Source organism: Rana temporaria, chromosome 11, assembly GCF_905171775.1.
Source record: "Rana temporaria chromosome 11, aRanTem1.1, whole genome shotgun sequence".
Lineage (NCBI taxonomy): Eukaryota > Metazoa > Chordata > Amphibia > Anura > Ranidae > Rana > Rana temporaria.
Window position 1 is genome coordinate 111,495,148 of NC_053499.1, and position 19,766 is coordinate 111,514,913.

The 19,766-nt window shown below is 42.0% G+C and overlaps 1 protein-coding gene across 3 annotated transcripts in view; it reads right to left on the reverse strand.

Moving 5' to 3' along the window:
* The window catches only part of PC (pyruvate carboxylase), a 671,516-nt gene that overhangs the window by 148,497 nt on the left and 503,253 nt on the right, over positions 1 to 19,766 (reverse strand). For all 3 annotated transcript variants that reach the window (XM_040328827.1, XM_040328828.1, XM_040328829.1), the window contains one exon: positions 1,558 to 1,740. In XM_040328827.1, the coding sequence (XP_040184761.1) occupies positions 1,558 to 1,740 (183 nt within the window). The remainder of the gene's footprint in view (positions 1 to 1,557; positions 1,741 to 19,766) is intronic.

The following is a 19,766-nucleotide window of genomic DNA, read 5'->3' on the forward strand; positions in this document are numbered from 1 at the left end:
AATCTAACGTAAACGTCGTAACTTCACTGCGTCGACCGCGCGTACGTTAGGGAATTCGCGTATTTTGCTCATTTGCATACTCGACGGGGAAAAAACGGAGGAGACACCTAGCGGCAAAAAAAAAAATTGCATTTAAGATCCGACAGCCTAAGAGCCTTACGCCTGTCGGATCTAATGGATATCTATGCGTAACTGATTCTAAGAATCAGTCGCATAGATACGACGGCCCAGATTAGGACTTACGACAGCGTACATTGCGTTGCGCCATCGTAAGCCCTTTGAGAATCTGGGCCTATGAGTTTTTTTTTCTGTTAAAAAAAAATCTGTCAGTTTTGGTCGGAGCCGTTAGTACAGCGATCTCCCCCACTGAGCTGTTGTGTTCTGACAGGTGGACAGCCTCCCCGCCAGATCACTCCAGTCAGTGCTCTCAGCCATTAGCTTTAATGTGTCCACTGCTTTATATGCTCCAACATGAAGACTTTCATAGGTTAGAGCTAGAAACTCTGTTTAATGAAAACTGTAAAATTTGACCATTTCTAAGTGTAGTGGGAAATATGTTTTGTTTTGCTACCCTGCAGTAGCTGGACCTGCTAGGTTTGTTCACAGCAGTTCTGCTCTCTACACAGGCTACATGCAGCACACTGATGATGTCACTGCTACTTTTACAAGGTAATAACTGTGTCTGCAAAGGTATGTGGCACACACAAAGTGGTTTTAAAACCTTTGTGGCTACCAAAGAATTATATTTAACAAAGTTTTTGTTTCAAGGAGTTCAGCTTTCATATTTTCAGAAATAAACTATTAACATCGCTTTACCGTACTAATATTAGCTTAAATTCATAGCTATATATTTCTACAATAACCGTTTAGGTACTTAAACTTTTCCCTTAGACCCCTTTCACACTTTGGAGCTTTGCAGGTGCTATAACACTAAAATTAGCGCCTGCAAAGCGCCCTGAAATAGCCGCTGCTGTCCCTCCAATGTGAAAGCCCCGAGGGCTTTCACACAGGAGCGGTGCGCTTGCAGGACGGTAAAAAAAAAGTCCTGCTAGCAGCATCTTTGGAGCGGTGTGTATACCGCTCCTCCACCGCTCCTGCCCATTGAAATAAATGGGCACTGCGGCTATACCGCCAGGAAAGTGACTCTGCAGAGGTGCTTTGCGGTGGTTTTAACCCTTTCTCGGCCGCTAGCAGGGGGTAAAATTGATGGTAAAGCACCGCTAAAAACCGCCCCAGTGTGAAAGGGGCCTTATAAAAAAAAAAGAAACGGAACTGCACTTCACACAGAAAAAAGCCATACCATTAACAGGTTTGTGGTTAAATCAGCTCTATATTACTTTTCTGCACAGTGATTTTTTTGTTATTACCTATTGCATTTGCATGTAATACACAATAAGAAATCCTTCACTTTACTTAATAAGGAAGCAAACATTTTGCATGCAAAGTAAAGAAACACCTAGTATAAAACATTGCTTAACTTAACAGAATACAATGAAAAAAAATGATATTTGTGTCTAAGGTTTTAGGATTCAGGGCAAGGTTTCTGTGCTCTCTTACCTTCACTCCACGAATTCTGAATTCTGCCAAAGCTCTGCTCATCTTAGTTGCTGCCACTTGTTGATCTTTTGCATGGGCTATGACTTTGACGAGCAGAGAGTCATAATGAGGGGAGATGACAGCTCCTTGGAAGGCTGAGGCACTGTCCAATCGGATTCCCATTCCTTCACCACTACGAAATACCTGAAAAACAATAAAATCATGTTCAGAAAAACATCAGATATATATAGCTGCAACCATTATTGGAAAACAATGTGCATACTCTGGTAGGGCCAGATTTATGGTAGTGGTGGTAAAACGACTACTACTAAGTGACAAATCCTCCTTGGATTCTGTTTGTAAACAGGCCGGGGATCCTGGGTGATGTTTTTGACCTCCCCACCTAATACACACACTTGACTTGTAGAAAAACACATGTCCCTTGGGCTCTTAAAGTGTTGGAAAACCTTCTTTTTATATTAAAAATAACAAACATGCCTATATTTACCTGTTCTGTGCAATTGTTTTGCTCAGAGAAGCCCTGACCCTCTATTTCTGGGGTCCCCCACAAACATTCCAGGCCCCTACTCTTCATAGGGTGCCCCCACGGAAAGCCCCTTTCCATGGGTGCACCCGTGCGGGCTCGCTCCTGAGTCTCGCTGCCGCTTTCATTGACACAGACAGCGGGACTCAACCCCATCCCCCCATTGACAGCAGCAAAAGGCAATGGCTCCTGCTGCTATCAATCTGTCCAATGAGAGAAAACGGCTGGAGCCACTGCGTTCATGCACATCGCTGGATCAGATCAGGCTCAGGTAATAAAAAGGGGGAATCTGTGGGGGAGCTGCAGCACAGAAGGGTTTTCACCCTAATGCATAGAATGCATTAGGGTGAAAAACATTAAGGCTTTACAACCACTTTAAGTTAGAAACCACTGTGGTATAGTGATAATAATGCAAACTGGGCATCCCAAACACTGGGGTGAGAAGACACAGGGCAACCATGTTGTTTTGAAATTCATAAGTCAACCATGACATTTTGTAGAATAGGAGACACAAGAGTCAGCTTACCCTATAGCCTGTGACCCCTCTCCCAGAACATGACTCAGGAACGCAAGATTTTTTTCGGTAGGGCCATAGAACCTACTTAGCCCAGACCTGCTATTAGTAAATGACTAATCGAATGCCTTAACAGAAGGTTTGGATTGAAACGGTATATCAGGGTTTGCTTATCATCTCAATGTCTGTTAACAATAAACAGCTAGAAAGGTATTTGCACTGGGAACTGGGATTAGCCCATTGCAAAACCATAAAACATTAATGGCCCATACACACGATTCATATATCAGACGAAAACGATCGTCCGAGGCAGAACCGCAAGATTTTCGGATCGTGTGTACACTACTTTCTAGAGCTGATCACGACAGTTCATCCGATGTTATTCAATTGGACAAGTACAAAAAATTTCCTCGTACGATGCCAGATCGTACGATTTTCGTTTAGTCAGCACAGTTGTTGTCCGAAAATACAATACAAATACATTACAACACATGACATCACTTCCAATTTTTTTTTCTGTCGTATGAGAATATTCGATATTCGGATCGTGTGTACGGGGCATTAGGTTCTGTCATGCTATGGATTGCAGGGTAATTGAACCCATCAGGAGTACACTGTGTGTCATAAATGGTCATAAACAGGGCTGATAGCTATCCTCCTTGACCTGCAAAAGACCCCTTTTCCAATTTACAGTTTCAAAATCTACACATAATTTGTCAGACATGACAAAGCAACATTATTATTGATTATATGTTTTAAAGTGGAAAAAAATACTGAACAGATCAAGATCACGCATGACTAGGCCATCATATACAAGAGACGGAATAGATGTCTTCCACCTCCTGGGTGACCTGCCTATCTGAGGCATATTATGTTTACCATCTCTGGAATGGCATACTGTACAATATTATGTTGGGTTACCAGATCAAGATATGTGGTATACGTAAATATTAATATCTTTAGAAAACCATATCCAACAGGGAGAGCTGAATGATTGGGAAGAATGACATCCCATCACCCACTCCTCAGACCTTCTCATTGGTTGGGTCATATCGGCCCACACCCTCCTCAGGGACCAAAAAAAAAAACAGACTGATCAGCACTCTGGAGATCTCTTTTTACTATGAAACAAGGAACATCAGCCAAGATTTATGAGCGTCACAGATCAGTTTATGACCTTTATTAAGTAGTTACATTTTTAAACTTTATTTTCTGCAGCATTGTTGTCCTTTTTCTTTTGTAAAACCATTTTTCTGTAAGAATTTGATTTTTACCATGTACCTTTTTTTTTTTTAAATGATCTCTAATGCACTAACATAGGACTTAAAGTGGGGGTTCACCCGGAAAAAAGATTTAACATTAGATTGGGCCTAACTACAGGAAGCAGAATCGGGTGTTTTGTTTAAAATCAATGCAGTACTTACCGTTTTAGAGATAGATGTTCTCCGCCGCTTCCGGGTATGGGCTGCGGGACTGGGCGTTCCTATTTGATTGACAGCCTTCCGACGGTCGCATACAGCACGTCACGAGTTGCCGAACGTCGGTGCGGCTCTATACGGCGCCTGCGCACCGACGTTCGGCTACTTTCAGAAACTGGTGACGCGCTGTATGCGACGGTCGGAAGGCTGTCAATCAAATAGGAACGCCCAGTCCCGCAGCCCATACCCAGAAGCCACGGAGAACATCTATCTCTAAAACGGTAAGTACTGCATTGATTTTAAACAAAACACCCGATTCTGCTTCCCGTAATTAGGCCCAATCTAATGTTAAAAATTGAGTTGGGTGAACCTCTACTTTAAAGAATTCCTTTTTTAAGAGCATAACCGTACCATAAATCTCTGGAATATTCTTGTCTGCGGCGACAGTGTATATTACAGACATTTATTAAAAGGCATAAGGGCCTTTTCACACGTGCGAACCGTATGTCCGTGTTTCATCCATTTGTTTTCAAATGAAATACGGACATACATGTATGCCTTTGGGATAGCGGATGTCAGCGGATGAACATCTGCTGACACCCGATCTCATTGGTCCCCGCTATGATCCGATTCTGCAGATGGAGGAAAATTCTATTTGCGGATCGGATCAGGGGGAACACGGACAGGCGGTCCGTGTTCATCCCATCCCCACATAGAGGAGAGCGGAGAGCTGACAGGGCGGTTCAACAGAGCGATCCCAGCTGAGCAAGCGGGTGTTAAAGGAATGGATCCTCATGGGATCCGTCAGTGTGAAAGGGCCCTTAGGCCGCGTACACGGTCGGTCAAAACAGATGGAAACGGACTGAAGGACCGTTTCATTGGTCCAAACCGATCGTGTGTGGGCCCCATCGGTCAGTTATCCTTCGGTCAAAAATGTTAAAACTTGCTTTAAAATTGAACCGATGGACGCCTAACCGATAGGTCAAAACCCACGGTTAGTATGCAAAAGCATCGGTTAAAAACCCGCGCATGCTCAGAATCAAGTCAACGCATGCTTAGAAGCATGGAACTTAATTTTTCTCAGCACGTCGTTGTGTTTTACGTCACCGCGTTGGACTCGATCATTTTTTTAACTAATGGTTTGTAGGCACATCAGACCATCAGTCCGCTTCATCGGTTAACCGTTCTCATTGGATGGACCGACCGTGTGTACGCGGCCTTAGTGTTATTGTGAATGTTGATATTTCTGCTGGCACATATCAGTCCAACGAAAAATGTTAAGCATGGCTCATTTGTGACATCACCATGGTCCGTGATGGTGTCGGTCCATTCTGTTGCCGGTCCGAGCTAGTGATGTGTACGTAAACCAGCGCCATCAGCCTGCTATACTCAAGGGAGGGGGCGAGCACAACAATTTTTTACCTTTACAACTCCTTTAACCTCATTTTCACTAGTACTGCTTTCTTGAGATTGACAGCATCAGGAGTCAAAGGTTCCTGCTGCTGCCTCTATGTCCAGTGAGGAGAGAGCCACTGCTCTCAGGCACAATGCTGGATTGAAGTATGGCTCAGGTAAGTATAAGGGAAGGCTGGACGCAAAATGTTTTACCTTTACACTTTAAAACATGGAAACACAAAACTATCCTCCATAGCAGGTGAAAGTGGCCGGTGTTGTTTTTCTTTAAATGTAGTCACTCTTAATGCTATGTTAGAATGCAGCTGCACTTTAAGATAGATTATTTGAATGCTAAAGTTAGACATACCTTTCAATGCCTGCAGATTTCTTAGAAGCCAAGAGGAAATGTTTTACAAGACAATAAATGCGAAGATCTGTTTGCACAATGCAGCACTCTCCAAATGCAGTTTGTCAAAGTCTGATACTCTAACAAGAGCATGAGATTTATGAATACTGAACCTAAGGTTTTTCAAACACGGCTGGCAGAGGTTAAGGAAACAATACAACAAGACTGAACAGCACAGATAAGGCTGGTATTGTGCTGCTTTAGTAATAGAACGGGTACTGGAGAACAGAGAGGAACTAATTACATAGCTGTTCATTTTCACACTCTGATTATAAGTTTTAATTACAACCCAATAAAATGTGGGCAATGCAAGTTGCAACATAAAGTGAAACTCCAGACAAAAAAGAAACTTTCCATGCGTAGTCCTTAAAATACTCAAGGTGTTCTTCTTAAAGCTGTATTAAGCCCCTAAGCAAACACTCATTATATTGCATTTTACCAATTCTTCGATGTGGTTGTTGTATTTCTTTTTTGGGCTTTCTGTCCTTTATTTTCACCTGGTGATCCAGTCAATAAGGCTGTTATTTTTCAACAGAAGTAACAGGGATAAGACAAACCATCGAACACTGACAGGGGCGCTTGCAATGTTCAGCTTTTATTTATGTAAAACCTTTATCCCAAAAGGGGAAAAAAAAAAAAACATTTGCTGTAACTGCTTATAAAGTGGTAGCTGGAGTTTGGCTTTAATTTCTTAGTGTATCTAAATCTGCTAGTCATTATAACAATACTGTCCCTCTAACAATGATGCTAATTCATCACAAAGGTGTATCAGGATGAGGTCAGGACTTGGCAGGCCAGTCAAGAAAGGCTAAAACGTTGTTTATTTTGAAGCAAGATTGAGATGATGATTGCGCCTGCGAGGGAAACTCATGTGCGTTTGCTGTACTTTCTTTAAATATTAATGGGAAAGACAAGCCCTTAAAGGAAGAAAAGTGAGTGGTGGTGTCCTAAAAAGCTCTACACTTGATGCAAGATCATACATATATATATATATATATATATATATATATATATATATATATATATATATACACACACACACACACACATACACACTATATTGTCAAAAGTATTGGGACACTTGCCTTTACACACACACGAACAATGGCGCATCCCAGCGCATTTGTGAGGTCAGGCACTGATGTAGACAAGAAGGCTTGGCTCATAGTCTCAGCCCTAATTCATTCCAAAGGTGTTCTATCGGGTTGAGGTCAGGACTCTGTGCAGGCCGGTCAAGTTCCTCCACCCTAAAGTCATTCACCCATGTCTTTATGGACCTTGCTTTGTGCACTGGTGAGCAGTCATGTTGGAACAGGAAGGGGCAATCCCCAAACTGTTCTCACAAAGTTGGGAGCATGAAATTGTCCATAATGTCTTGGTATGCTGACGCCTTAAGGGTTCCCATCACTGGAACCAAGGGGTAAAACCCAACCCCTGATAAACAATCCCACACCATAATCCCCCCTCCACCAAATTATTTGGACCAGTGCACAAAGCAAGGTCATGAATGAGCGAGTTTGGGGTGGAGGAACTTGACTGGTCGGCACAGAATCCTGACCTCAACCTGATAGACGCCTTTGGAATGAATTTGATCAGAGACTACGAGCCAGACCTTCCCATCTACCTCAGTGCCTGACCTCACAAATGCACTGGGATGCCAATGTTTGTGTAAAGCCAGATGTCCCAATACTTTTGACAAATATATATATATATATATATATATATATTTTAGGATCTTGCATCAAGTGTAGAGCTTTTAAGGACACCACCACTCACTTTTCTTCATTTAAGGGCTTGTCTTGACCATTATTATTTATAATAAGGTTCAGCAAACACACACTAGTTTCTCTTGCAGGCATATTCAGCATTTCAATCTTGCTTCAAAATAAACAACATTCAGTCTTTCTGGCTTGTACACGCAACACTCCTGCCTTGGCCTTACCCTTTAGGCCTTGCTTGGTCTGTCTTCCACAGACTGGTCTCTCACCAACACACTGCATGCATACAACTAGCAGTCTTGTGCTGCACTGGCTCCCACATATCTCCTAGACGGGACCCTCCTGACTCCTGAGCCAGACCTCCTGTCTGCCAGGGTGGAGCGCAGAAGCCTTGTCAGAACATTACTTAAAGCCCAGCACACAGTTGGCCAATTAGTGTGCTGGCTGTTCACTAGACCTGGACCCTGGCAAGGTACTGCCCTGCTACTATATAATATATATATATATATATATACACATACACAGAAACAGTCAAGAAAACAAAAGTTGTAAGAATCCAAGATGATCTTAATTGTTCATAATTTGATCACATGAAAGCAGCCATTGAGTTTCAGTGACAACACGCATCACTCAGCCCACCCACCCCCCTCTCAACAGAACTTATATAAGGACATGACTGCAATCATAAAATGTTGTGAGCAGCCATCATTTTATTATTGTAGCCCAAATCAGACCCATTTAGACTTAATTTATTGTGAGTCTGTTTAGATCCTGCTATTTATTTGTCTAAGCCCTGATGAAGTCAGACCCTACACCCAAAGCTGCTGTAAGAAGAGGTTTGAACACCCACCAGTTAAAATCGTGGCCTGGGTGGCAGCCTTGCAATCTGGGAAACAGATGATTGGTGCTAAAACGCCCATAAAGCACAGATCTGGTAGAATGTGCCTTGACTGGAAATGGAGGTAAAAAAACAGGCTTTAGACTAGAAACTTTGACAATTTGTCTAAGCAGGACTTAAAGTGGTTGTAAACCCCATTCATGAAATTTGACCCAAGCACATATATCTGTAGTGTTTACTTATCCCTCTCCAAGCGCCATTTCTCTTTGGGGCTTTGTTCCTTTGTCATTTCTGTTACGTTTTCCAACACATGAGATAACAGCTGCTGAAAATTTGTGGTCGGGGAGGGAGCTTAGTGGGAGATTAGCAGGGAGCTTGTCTATTAAGACTGCAGCTCTGCAAATTCCTTCATTCCCCTGCTTATGTAGAGAGGGGTGTTCTTTTCCTACAAACAGCACTTACACAGTGTAACATAGAGTAACACTGAGGCCTAGATGTGTCACTTGATGGCACCGAAGGCTAGATGTTTGATGCAAACCATACTGGAAAAATTACAGAATACGTGCCACCAAGTACTTTCTAGGAGGACATCTCACCTCATATCAATGTAGAACTTTCAGGTGTGATGGTAGATTTTGCCAAACGTCAACTTCCTAGCCTTTAAAAAGGTAGGGATGACAGAAAGAGAGGCTCCTGTTATTCATAATTGTGGCTTCAACAGCCATGCAATTAAAGCCAGTGAATGAGAAGCAGCGTGGAACAATGACACTTGGGACTGCAGGTCCAGGTGATCAAGAAGTGCCCATGAAGCATTTGCCAGGGGTCTAATTAAGAGATCCCTCCTGGGCCAATTTGGTGTCCAAAATGTCCACTGCAAATGCCAAAGGGTCCCTGGACCTGGCAACAAACCTGTTCACTTTGCTGTTGACAACACCAGGAGATCTACATCCCTTTGTTTCACTGGTGGCAAAGGGCTTGAAAGACCTCAAGATGAAGGGCCATTCCCAAAGATCCAGGTGCTGACAACTGAGAAAGCCCATCTACTAAATTTCCACACAGAATCTGAACAGTTGACAGGGCCGAAATGTGAAGTTCTGCTCAAGAGAGGATGAAGTCTGCTTTTAGGCCCCGTACACACGACCGGATCTATCCGCTGAAACTGGTCCGACTCTGGTGGAAAATCTGGTGGAAAATCTAATCCAATTCATCCTAACCAATACTTTTCTTAGTTTTGTTTAAAAACTGTTTTAAAGTTTCAGATAATTTTAAACAACAACATAAGCGACCAATTGACTGTTTGTTACATGTTTTGCAAGCATTAGAGATACTGTAAATGCCTGCACATTAAAGACTAGATGTATCTCCCTTTCTGGAGAAACAGAGAAATATTTAGTAAATTCAGAGTTGAAGAAGAAACTAATGGATTTTAAAAGGAAAAATAATTTTGTAAACCTATAACTTTGTCTAAAGTTATAAAATCCTAATGTTTATCAACTGCTAATTAGACTTTATAAACATAATGCATCCTTTTTTAATTTCCACTTGACAGAACAGACAAATGTTGTGACCTACATTTACAGGATGGTAAAGACGACAGTTTACTGCTTCAAGCACATGAACACAGTGTCAAACAAATTAATATGGTGTCTTAACAAATCAAAGATCTAAACTCATAGCTGCACTATCTGCAAATTGCATTGCAAATCTAGCATACAAAGTGATGAATTCACATTTTCTAGATGAGATTTAATTAACTTCAGGCCTTCACTGCCATAAAAAAAATATATATATTTCTTTCTTCAGAGTAAAAATATATATTTTCATCTGTAAGTAATGTTTTCAAGTGTGGTACAGTTTATGTTAGACCTACATCTCTTACAGCGCTTGACCAATTTAGCCAGTGGGTGCTTATAAAGATCACAACAGATGGAGCAGTGCAAAACCTGTTTAGAAGACTAAATATAATCAGCACTCCAGAAATGCCCTGTTCACTAGTTTCTCGCAAAAACAGCATTAAATATGAAAAGTCAGGACACTCAACATTAAGGGGTCATGTAGGGTTTCTTTTTTGAAGGCAACATAGTGACCACCTCACTATGTCAGCTCAAAAAAGGGGATTTAGCACTGACCTAAAGTGTTTGCTCTTCCTAAGTCCATTTTTCTCTGATGGTATGCTGTCTACTGACAGTATTAGGAGTATTGGAAACACTTTGCCAGTCCACATTCTTCTTAAAAAAAAATTTGGTGATGCATGATTGCCTACATTAATATCTTAAACTATCCTTTTACCCATGTGAGAGGTGTTTGGATTGCGGGTGCTACCAATTTTGTTATCCCATTGTATGCTTAGTCTGTTTAAGGGGCCACAATCCTACTTTCGAGGAACATAGTTTGCTTTCTTTAGTATTCTATGAAATTTAATAAAATTTCTTCAAAACTAAATGGGGATAAAGGAAAGCAAAAACGCTGCCTATGGTAACCGATTGCAGGATTAACGTAAAATCACAGGAAAGAAAATAATCTTATTTTAAAAGGGTTGCTTTGGGCAACATTAATATTTTCCATTTGGATAGATATATATATATATATATATATATATATATATATATATGTTTTACACTGTCGGATCTTAGGATGCAGTACCGCGGCCGCCGCTGGGGGGAGTTTGCGTCGTAAACCAGCGTCGGGTATGCAAATTAGGAGTTACGGCGGATCCACAGCGGTTTTTCGCGTTCGCTACGTCGCCGCTAGTCAAGTTTCCCGTCGCAAAGTTACACTTTTTTTTTGGTGCCTTAACTTTAGTCAGCAAGCGTATTGCTGTGTAAAGTATGGCCGTCATTCCCGCGTCGAAATTTAAAAATCAACGTCGTTTGCGTAAGCCGTCTGGGAATACGGAAGTACGCTACGCGCATCGCCGTTCAAAAAAATGACGTCACAGCGCGCAAAGCACGGCGGGAGTTCGGAAACGGAGGATGCGCGGTAGGTCCGGCGCGGGAGCGCGCCTAATTTAAATGGCACACGCCCATTTAAATTGGCCCGCCTTACGCCGGAGGCCGCAGGCGTAGTTTTCATCGAAAGTGCTTGGTGAATCAGGCACTTGCGATGAAAAATAGCAGCGGTGTAACTTATCTAGGATAAGTTACGCCGCCACGATTCTACGTGAATCTGGCCCCAAGTGCCTGAACGGAGTCAATACAGACATTCTGAAGTTCAAGATTCAACTAAAACCCTGAAGGAAGCACATGGTGACCTCAAAACTGTTTGTCAGGGCCGAGCAAGTCACCGTATGTAGGAGCAAAACATCCAGGTAACCGATACAGCAATCCTTCATTGCCCAAGTAAAGCAAGGTCAGGGGCCAAGACCTTTGTAAATGCCCAGGGAGCAGAGGCCAGACCAAAGGGGGGTGCCACAAACTGATAAAGCACATCCCCTATCACAAAGCAAAGAAAACGCTAATGTCCCTCGCAGATGGGAATTTGATGGTAATCACCGTTGACGTCTATAGAGGCCAGGAAATTTCCCTGGCTGAAAGAGGCTACCTGTTCCTTGTGTCATAAAAATAGTGACACTTATAACTAGTAATGAAATTTCAAAAACTTTTATATAAAAAATCATCATCATTTTTTCATTTTTTTCATCTGGTCCCCTGGTCTCTACGCTGCCTAAAATAGACCCATCATAATTTTCCAAAAATACTATAGAGAGACGAGCAAAGAACCCACAACATAGAATATTTACTCTATCCTAATTACAGGACTCAATGTACTCCCGAACTTGACAACCAGCTGCTTTCCCTGTGATGCTAATTACTGGTCGCCCAACGTGCATATATACGCACGACCACCTGGGGGCAGGTTAACGTCCGAGATGAAGCTACGCTATTAGCCCAGCGAAACGCGTTGACGTCATCACCCGGCCGCGTCACGTGACGTCTCCTGTGCGAGCGTGACGGAGAGGAACACGGAGGAATTGTCCAGTCCCGAGCGGGGCTCTGAGGATCGGACTGATCGGGGAACAAGCCGCCGTGGCAATCGCGCATGGCGCGGATCGAATCCAGCACACGGATTCGTTAAACCGGCACCCAGCCCCCCCCCCCATTTTGGAGGTCCTCAAGACAACCTGGCTACTGACCAGCCAATCACACGGATCTACTTACAATCATCAGCACTTGGATGACAGGAGAACAAACTGCAGCAAGGAGGTGGTAATGTACCAGACTGATCAACAAATCACTGTCTGCTTATAATAGTGTTTGAGAGATATATACCATTAGTGGGCAGACTTCTTGTCAACAAACACCACCAGACATGTTGAAATCTACTAAATGATTAATATTTAATTATCACATGCATCTAACATGCTACACTAACCACGGCTGCTTCATGTCTATTGCTCTTGCTGCTCCTTGTCTTCCACTGAGTGCTTTACTTATACATGATCCTGGTCGCTGTGTCAATTACTGATTCCCTACTTTTTAAGCCCCACCCGGGACTCTATAATTACAAGAGGTACTGTCACCTCCTCTAATCCTTCTCAGGAGAGTATGAATTAACATTGTCCAGCTGAATCATCATCAAAATATAACTTTCTTCATTGCCCAAATATTCCATTGATAACACGATCTGCAATCAAGACACAGCTGCAACAATTTAGCCTCCTGACATTCCCCTCCTCCTTCCTTCCCACACCTTCCCACACCCATGTATTCAGCCCTTCATCAATAGCATATATTAGGTCCCATGCAGGGGTCACTTCACTAATTTAGATATGGTTTTTCCTTCTCTTCCCCTGCCTATCATGCATTGCTATTATTAACCTTATGCTTATTTGTCGGTGCTGAATACACCTACGTCCGGACCTGTGCCGTCAGTTTTTGTTTGTCTATCACTGTTTGTCCTGCCAGTCATGTTGTATGTTTTTTTCAATGCTCAATTGATTATTGCACTCAATTGTCTATCTCCCTCTAGATAGATACTTGCTCACCGTACTTTATTATATTTATATATGTCCAGTACTTTCTTTACTAACATAATACATTTTGTATATTTATACTTTGACTATTTCCTGACCAATTACTTCCTGTTGCTCACAGTAACCTCTTTGGCCTGTTCTTGGCCATCCTCCTTCTCCCCCATCCCCCATTTTTGTGATATTCAGTTTGGTTACAGCAACAGAACCCATGTGGGCTCATCCCCCAACGGGGCACAATACTTTTTATTGAGTTACTCATGGTCACCTTGCGTCATCCCTATCCCCATTCTCCCCCCCCTTTTTTTTTACTACCAGTGATCTAACAGATTCCATTTTGAACTTTTTAACCTCCAGGAAGGCATTCAAGGTTTTGAGGTCCAGAATCAAGTGAAACCCTCCTCCTTGGGAACTGTAAAAAGATTGTAGTAAAATCCCCAGAACTGCACTGACTCATGCATTGGGACTATTATCCCTCGAAGGAGCAGGGCCTGTAGGTGTGCTGGCGAGAGTGAAGAATGAAGGGACAAAATATGTCTGGGGGAAAGGAATGAAATTCTACTTTGTAACCAGAGACAATGATTTTGCTGAACTACTTGTAAAGAATGAGGGTGGTTCATGGACCCGAAAACTGAGAAAGGCAACCCCCCACATCTGGGGGATCAGGAACACTTGGCACGACCCATGGGAGTCTAGAAGGGTTTGGAGCCCTTGCCTGAGGAACCAGAGGAATAAAAAATTCACTTATGCTCTGTAAAGGCAGACCCAGACTGCCAACGCAGTTCCTTTCCCTTTTTGGCCTGAGGAAGGAAGGGACTCCTGCCACCAGTATGGTTCTTGATGCAAAAATACGAAGGAAACTTGGACAGCCGCACTCCAAAAATATTCTTTTAATTAAAATCGATCACAAAATAAACATGCCACAGCAAAAAAATTGGAACAAAAGCCAATGTTTCGCACTGTAGCTTCAGTGCTTAGTCATCACTAGTTCTTGATAATGTAGCCCCAAACAGATGTTTGCCCTGTAAGGATGGGTCCACCAGGGCCCTTTTAGAAGTCTGGTTAACAGAATAACACTTGAGTCAATAGACCCGCCAAGGCGCCCTCGCCAAAATGGTCTGCAAGTTCCACATATGCCTGGGGTACCTGACTAGAAGGTAAGGCTTAATGCAGAACCATGGCCCATTCGGTTAGTGTCTGGGAAACCAGGGTCATGGCCAACACAGGCCATAGTGCTGACCCAGTGATGATGAACATAGAATCTGCCACTGACTTTGCCCTGCAGGCAATAGGATCCGTAGAGGAGAGGAGATTCCTCTCCTGGGATTACAGTGGCATTGATGAGACTAGAAATGGGGGGATTCGTCACAGGTAGGCCTCCTTAAAGGGGTAAGAATCCCAGACCTTGTAAACAAATTTGTAAAAATAGGCAAGATAAAAAAAAAACCTTAGCGGACCTAGCTATCTTGTACGTACTGAAGGGGGACCAGCACCACATCAGACACCCTAGCATCCTCAATTTTAAGCATTTCTTGCACAGAATCAGAGAGGGGCAACACTGGCTATTGTGCCACTACAGAAACAGGGGACCTGTCCTCATCTGAGGCATCAGGGGGATACATCATCAGGATCCGCAAAAAATAAACCCACGGCAGTGGAGCCCGAATTAGGCTCAGAAATGTCAGAGAATGAGGGTGTCAGTACTTACCTTGCATCTGAACCAAGAGGGAACCTGTGTGCACTGGTTGATCAGACTGGTGTGGCTACTGGATCTAGGTAATCCAGCCTATCACCCAGCTCGGCTGTTGATAGATCTCCAGAAAAAAAAAGCAGGGAAACAAGTCCTTGCTCCTGAACATTAGACAGAATAACTGGCGTGCCCTTTAACAAAGAGGGTTTTATACCTAGAGAGGGCTGCTCATAGGAGGTACCAATTTTTTTTTGCAGCGTAGCTGCTTAGTGTCCTACTTCTGTAGGTAGGACTATAAAACCCTGTTTGGTCAAGAATAAAGAAGAGAGACTGTGTCCTTCAATGTAGGATTAAAAAATGACTATTTAACTGCTTAAAAAATGTTAGCTGGATTTTGTTAGTCACTTATGTAAAGTCCATCTAAATCTACTAGTCCATGGGTCTCCAAACTTTCAAAACAAGGGGCCTGTTTACGATCCTTCAAACTTTAAGAGGGTCTAAATGTCCTGACGTTAGAGGGAGTAAACAATACCCTAAGATTGGTGTAAATGGGAGGAATAGTACCCCATCATTGATGTCAATGGGTTGAATAGTGCCCCATCATTGGTGTCAATGGCAGGAACTATGCACCACTGCTGCCGACAGTGGGCAGAATAATGCCCAAATGGCTAGAAAAAAAAGCAAGCAAAAGGCTGCATCTGGTCCCGGGTCACAGTTTGGAGACCGCCAAACAATATCCTCTCTACAGGTCGACCATGCTGCTGTCTAAGGGTAGTTATACTGCTTTTCCATAGCTAGAGTGAAAGAGTTAGTGTAGCCACCTGAAGATAGAGAATTAGAATGTGTTACTGGCTAAATCACCAGGGGAAAACAAAAAATCTAAGGATTGGTAAGCTGCAATACATTACATTTTTGTTTTTGAGTTTACATGCCATTTAATTTCATCACAGCTTCTATTTACCATTCACACTGGGCACCCCTGGCATATAGTGTATGTAAAAGAATGATGCTGTGCAGCAGCTTCATGTATCTTCGTTTTAAACTTCTTAAAAGGCTATATTGCTTTCAGCTACTGAAGTAAAATCACTAATCCACTGCTGTCAATACAGCATGAGCCTTTAAAAAAAATAATTTAATGACAGGTCCCATTTTTCCTTCCTGACAACTTTAAATATATTTATTAACCCCCTTGCAGGGTACTTTGCTTTATACCAGAAGTGTCTAGAATGGTGATGGTGACATTATTTAGGCAAAGTATTATTATTACTGTATTAAATTTATACTAACGCAGGCAAAATCACTAAAACAATGGGCAATTTACAAAAGGTCATCATTACGAGAAAAATTATTATTTTAAAGCTAAATTCTAGGAATTCAGCTACTTCGTAAAAACTGCAGGCATTACTGAGTGAAGTTTAACGAGGTGCCTGCCCCCTTGTAGACTTATTATCATTATTAACACCGGACAGGTTTATTGTGCTGCAGGAAGATAACTTTCAGAGCCCTGATGCTGCTCACTGTGATCTCAGTTCCTTCAAGGGCAGAGTTGCTGGAATTGCTATGCTATCCCTCTCCTCCTTACTGCCTATTCACAGAAGCCTTTGCATCCATTCAAAAAATACGAATGCTTCTGTAAAAGGACAGCAATGGGGAGGGTCGAGCACAGCTGCTGCTGTGTGTGCTGCTCTCCTTTCACAGCCACAGTGTGTCCTTCGGAAGTGCAATAGACCGGTCACATATACGTAATAGCGAGAAGTCCCAGAGGGGACATTCATTTAATTGGACTTAACTTATAGTGTGCCTGCACATTTCTTGGAATTCAGCTTTAGTTGTTCTTACTTTACCACATTTTGTTTTCCTTGCAAAAATACAATTTTCAAAAGCTGTGATCTTTATGAATGTTAAAGCGGATTTCCACCCTAAAAATTAACTTCTATTATTTATTTTTTACTCACTTCTATCTGGCTGTTACTAGGCAGTATTCGTAATCTGCCTAGTTCCTGGTTCTAGGTGGTTCAACTTCCTGTTTTAAGACCCCATTGCCTCCTGGGAAATGATGACACTCATTTCCCAGGAGTCTCTGGGCATTACTGTGCCTTAAAATCGCCCAGCATGCACCTCTCCCTGAAAACCAGGAAGAAAAAGGAAATGGGCTTCACATGCCCACACATATGATTGATATGGTCACAACATGAGCTGGAGGATATAAGGCAAGTGTTTGCAATGATTTCTGGAACGATTGGGTGCTATATGTTTTAGGGACCATTTAATGTGATACATTTTAGCTTGCAAAAAAAAATTATGCCCGGCACCCCGCTTTAAGCAAGTGTTATTTTAACAACCTTCACTTTATGTCATCTATTATTGTGGGGAAAAAATGCATCTAGTGTTTAGCATGGTCATTAGGCAATACACCTGCACTACAATGCCATTGATAGGTGTCCAAAATTAATGTGTTGGGCAAAAATTTGACAGTAACCCTAGGACAAAAACTTGTATAAATTGTAGCTTTAGAGGTCATATCTTTACCTTCATGCGAAAATAAGGTAAAAAAAGCTGTGTGTATCTATATTATATATATATATATATATATATATATATATATATATATATACACACTGTACAGACCAAAAGTTTGGACACACCTTCTCATTCAAAGGGTTTTCTTTATTTTCATGACTATGAAAATTGTAGATTCACACTGAAGGCATCAAAACTATGAATTAACACATGTGGAAATTATAAATAACAAAAAAGTGTGAAAAAAACTGAAAATATATTTCATATTCTAGGTTCTTCAAAGTAGCCACCTTTTGCTTTGATTACTGCTTTGCACACTCTTGGCATTCTCTTGATGAGCTTCAAGAGGTAGTCACCTGGCGCAGCACCCCATCACTCTCCTTCTTGGTCAAATAGCCCTTACACAGCCTGAAGGTGTGTTTGGGGTCATTGTCCTGTTGAAAAATAAATGATGATCCAACTAAACGCAAACCGGATGGAATAGCATACCGCTGCAAGATGCTGTGGTAGCCATGCTGGTTTAGTATGCCTTCAATTTTGAATAAACCCCCAACAGTGTCAACAGCAAAGCACCATCACACCTCCTCCTCCATGCTTCACGGTGGGAACCAGGCATGTCGTGTCCATCGGTTGACCTTTTCTGGGTCGCACAAAGACACGGGGGTTGGAACCAAAGATCTCAAGTTTGGACTCGTCAGACCAAAGCACAGATTTCCACTGGTCTAATGTCCATTCCTTGTGTTCTTTAGCCCAAACAAATCTTTTCTGCTTGTTGCCGTTCTTTAGCAGTGGTTTCCTAGCAGATATTCTACCATGAAGGCCTGATTCACACAGTCTCCTCTTACCAGTTCTAGAGATGTGTCTGCTGCAAAAGGTGGCTACTTTGAAGAACCTAGAATATGAAATATATTTTCAGTTGTTTCACTCTTTTTTGTTATGTATAATTCCACATGTGTTAATTCATAGTTTTGATGCCTTCAGTGTGAATCTACATTTCTCATAGTCATGGAAATAAAGAAAACTCTTTGAATGAGAAGGTGTGTCCAAACTTTTGGTCTGTACTGTATATATAAAACCAGCATTGTAATAGCAATACGAGCAATAGTTATTTTTGATAATCTGATACCCAATGTCACCCAATGTCTTAGATTTCCTGCATGCTTTGTGGCCTCTCCTATCATCTCTTTAGCTTACCTTTGATTTTAACAAGAACTACTGTACATATCCCATGGCATTTTGCTGCTTGCAAGCAGTGAGTTAGTCACATGTAGTGACTTTTCTGTACTGACTGTGCTTCTTCCTCCTAAGCACCGCTGTAGTTCAGAAGGTATGCTATGTGAAATGTGTGACAGTGAATATTCACAGGGCATTGTGAAAATATGTCATTGCATTCAAGAAAAATGCATGGGATTCGTCAAAAATATATTTTTTTCTATTCACCATTAAATGCTTTTCTCTTCATCTTTCAATGATGCAGGCAGCTCTGCTTTAAATAATCACCAGCTGCATTTATTATGATTTGCAGGAGTTGGACATAAAGTGCACTAAAAACAAAAGACCGCAAAAGGGATGGCCCCATCTTGTGACCAAACCCCCCTTTTACAGTGGTGGATAACATGGCAAAGTATTAGTACAGTACAAATACCACTAACCAACGTATTTACACATGTGGCAGCAGCAAGAAGGGTGGGGGCTGTGTTCTTCAATGACTGTAGAGAAAAAGATTTTACAGCTAATAAAAAAAAGTCCTGTAGCTGCCACATCCACCTTCCGCAACGCACTTATCAGGAGCCACAGCCATCTATCATGGTATTGCATCCAGAGCCAAGTGCTGCAGGACTGTAATAGAGACATTAGAAAACACCAGAAATCTGGCCAGTCATATGTGCTCCCTTAAGGAAAAACCCCACAGGCTCCCGTTAAGATACTGGGTTGTCAAAGCCTGACTTACAGGGGGAAACAAACTATGAGTTTGATGGCTGCAACTGGTATGAAACTGCAGGTGGTAATATACCCGTTTGGTAATTATCTAAAACAGAGCTGTACCCCCATTGTAAAAAAAAAAAAAGAGCAGTGACTTTTCAAACGTCAAGATAATTCCAATTACTAGGAGTAGGCTAAAATAATTGAAATTGAATATGGAAATTAATACATGATTTCAATTTTGACCATAGATATAATGGAAAAAAACTGGCAGCTCAGGTTGGACCTGCAATAC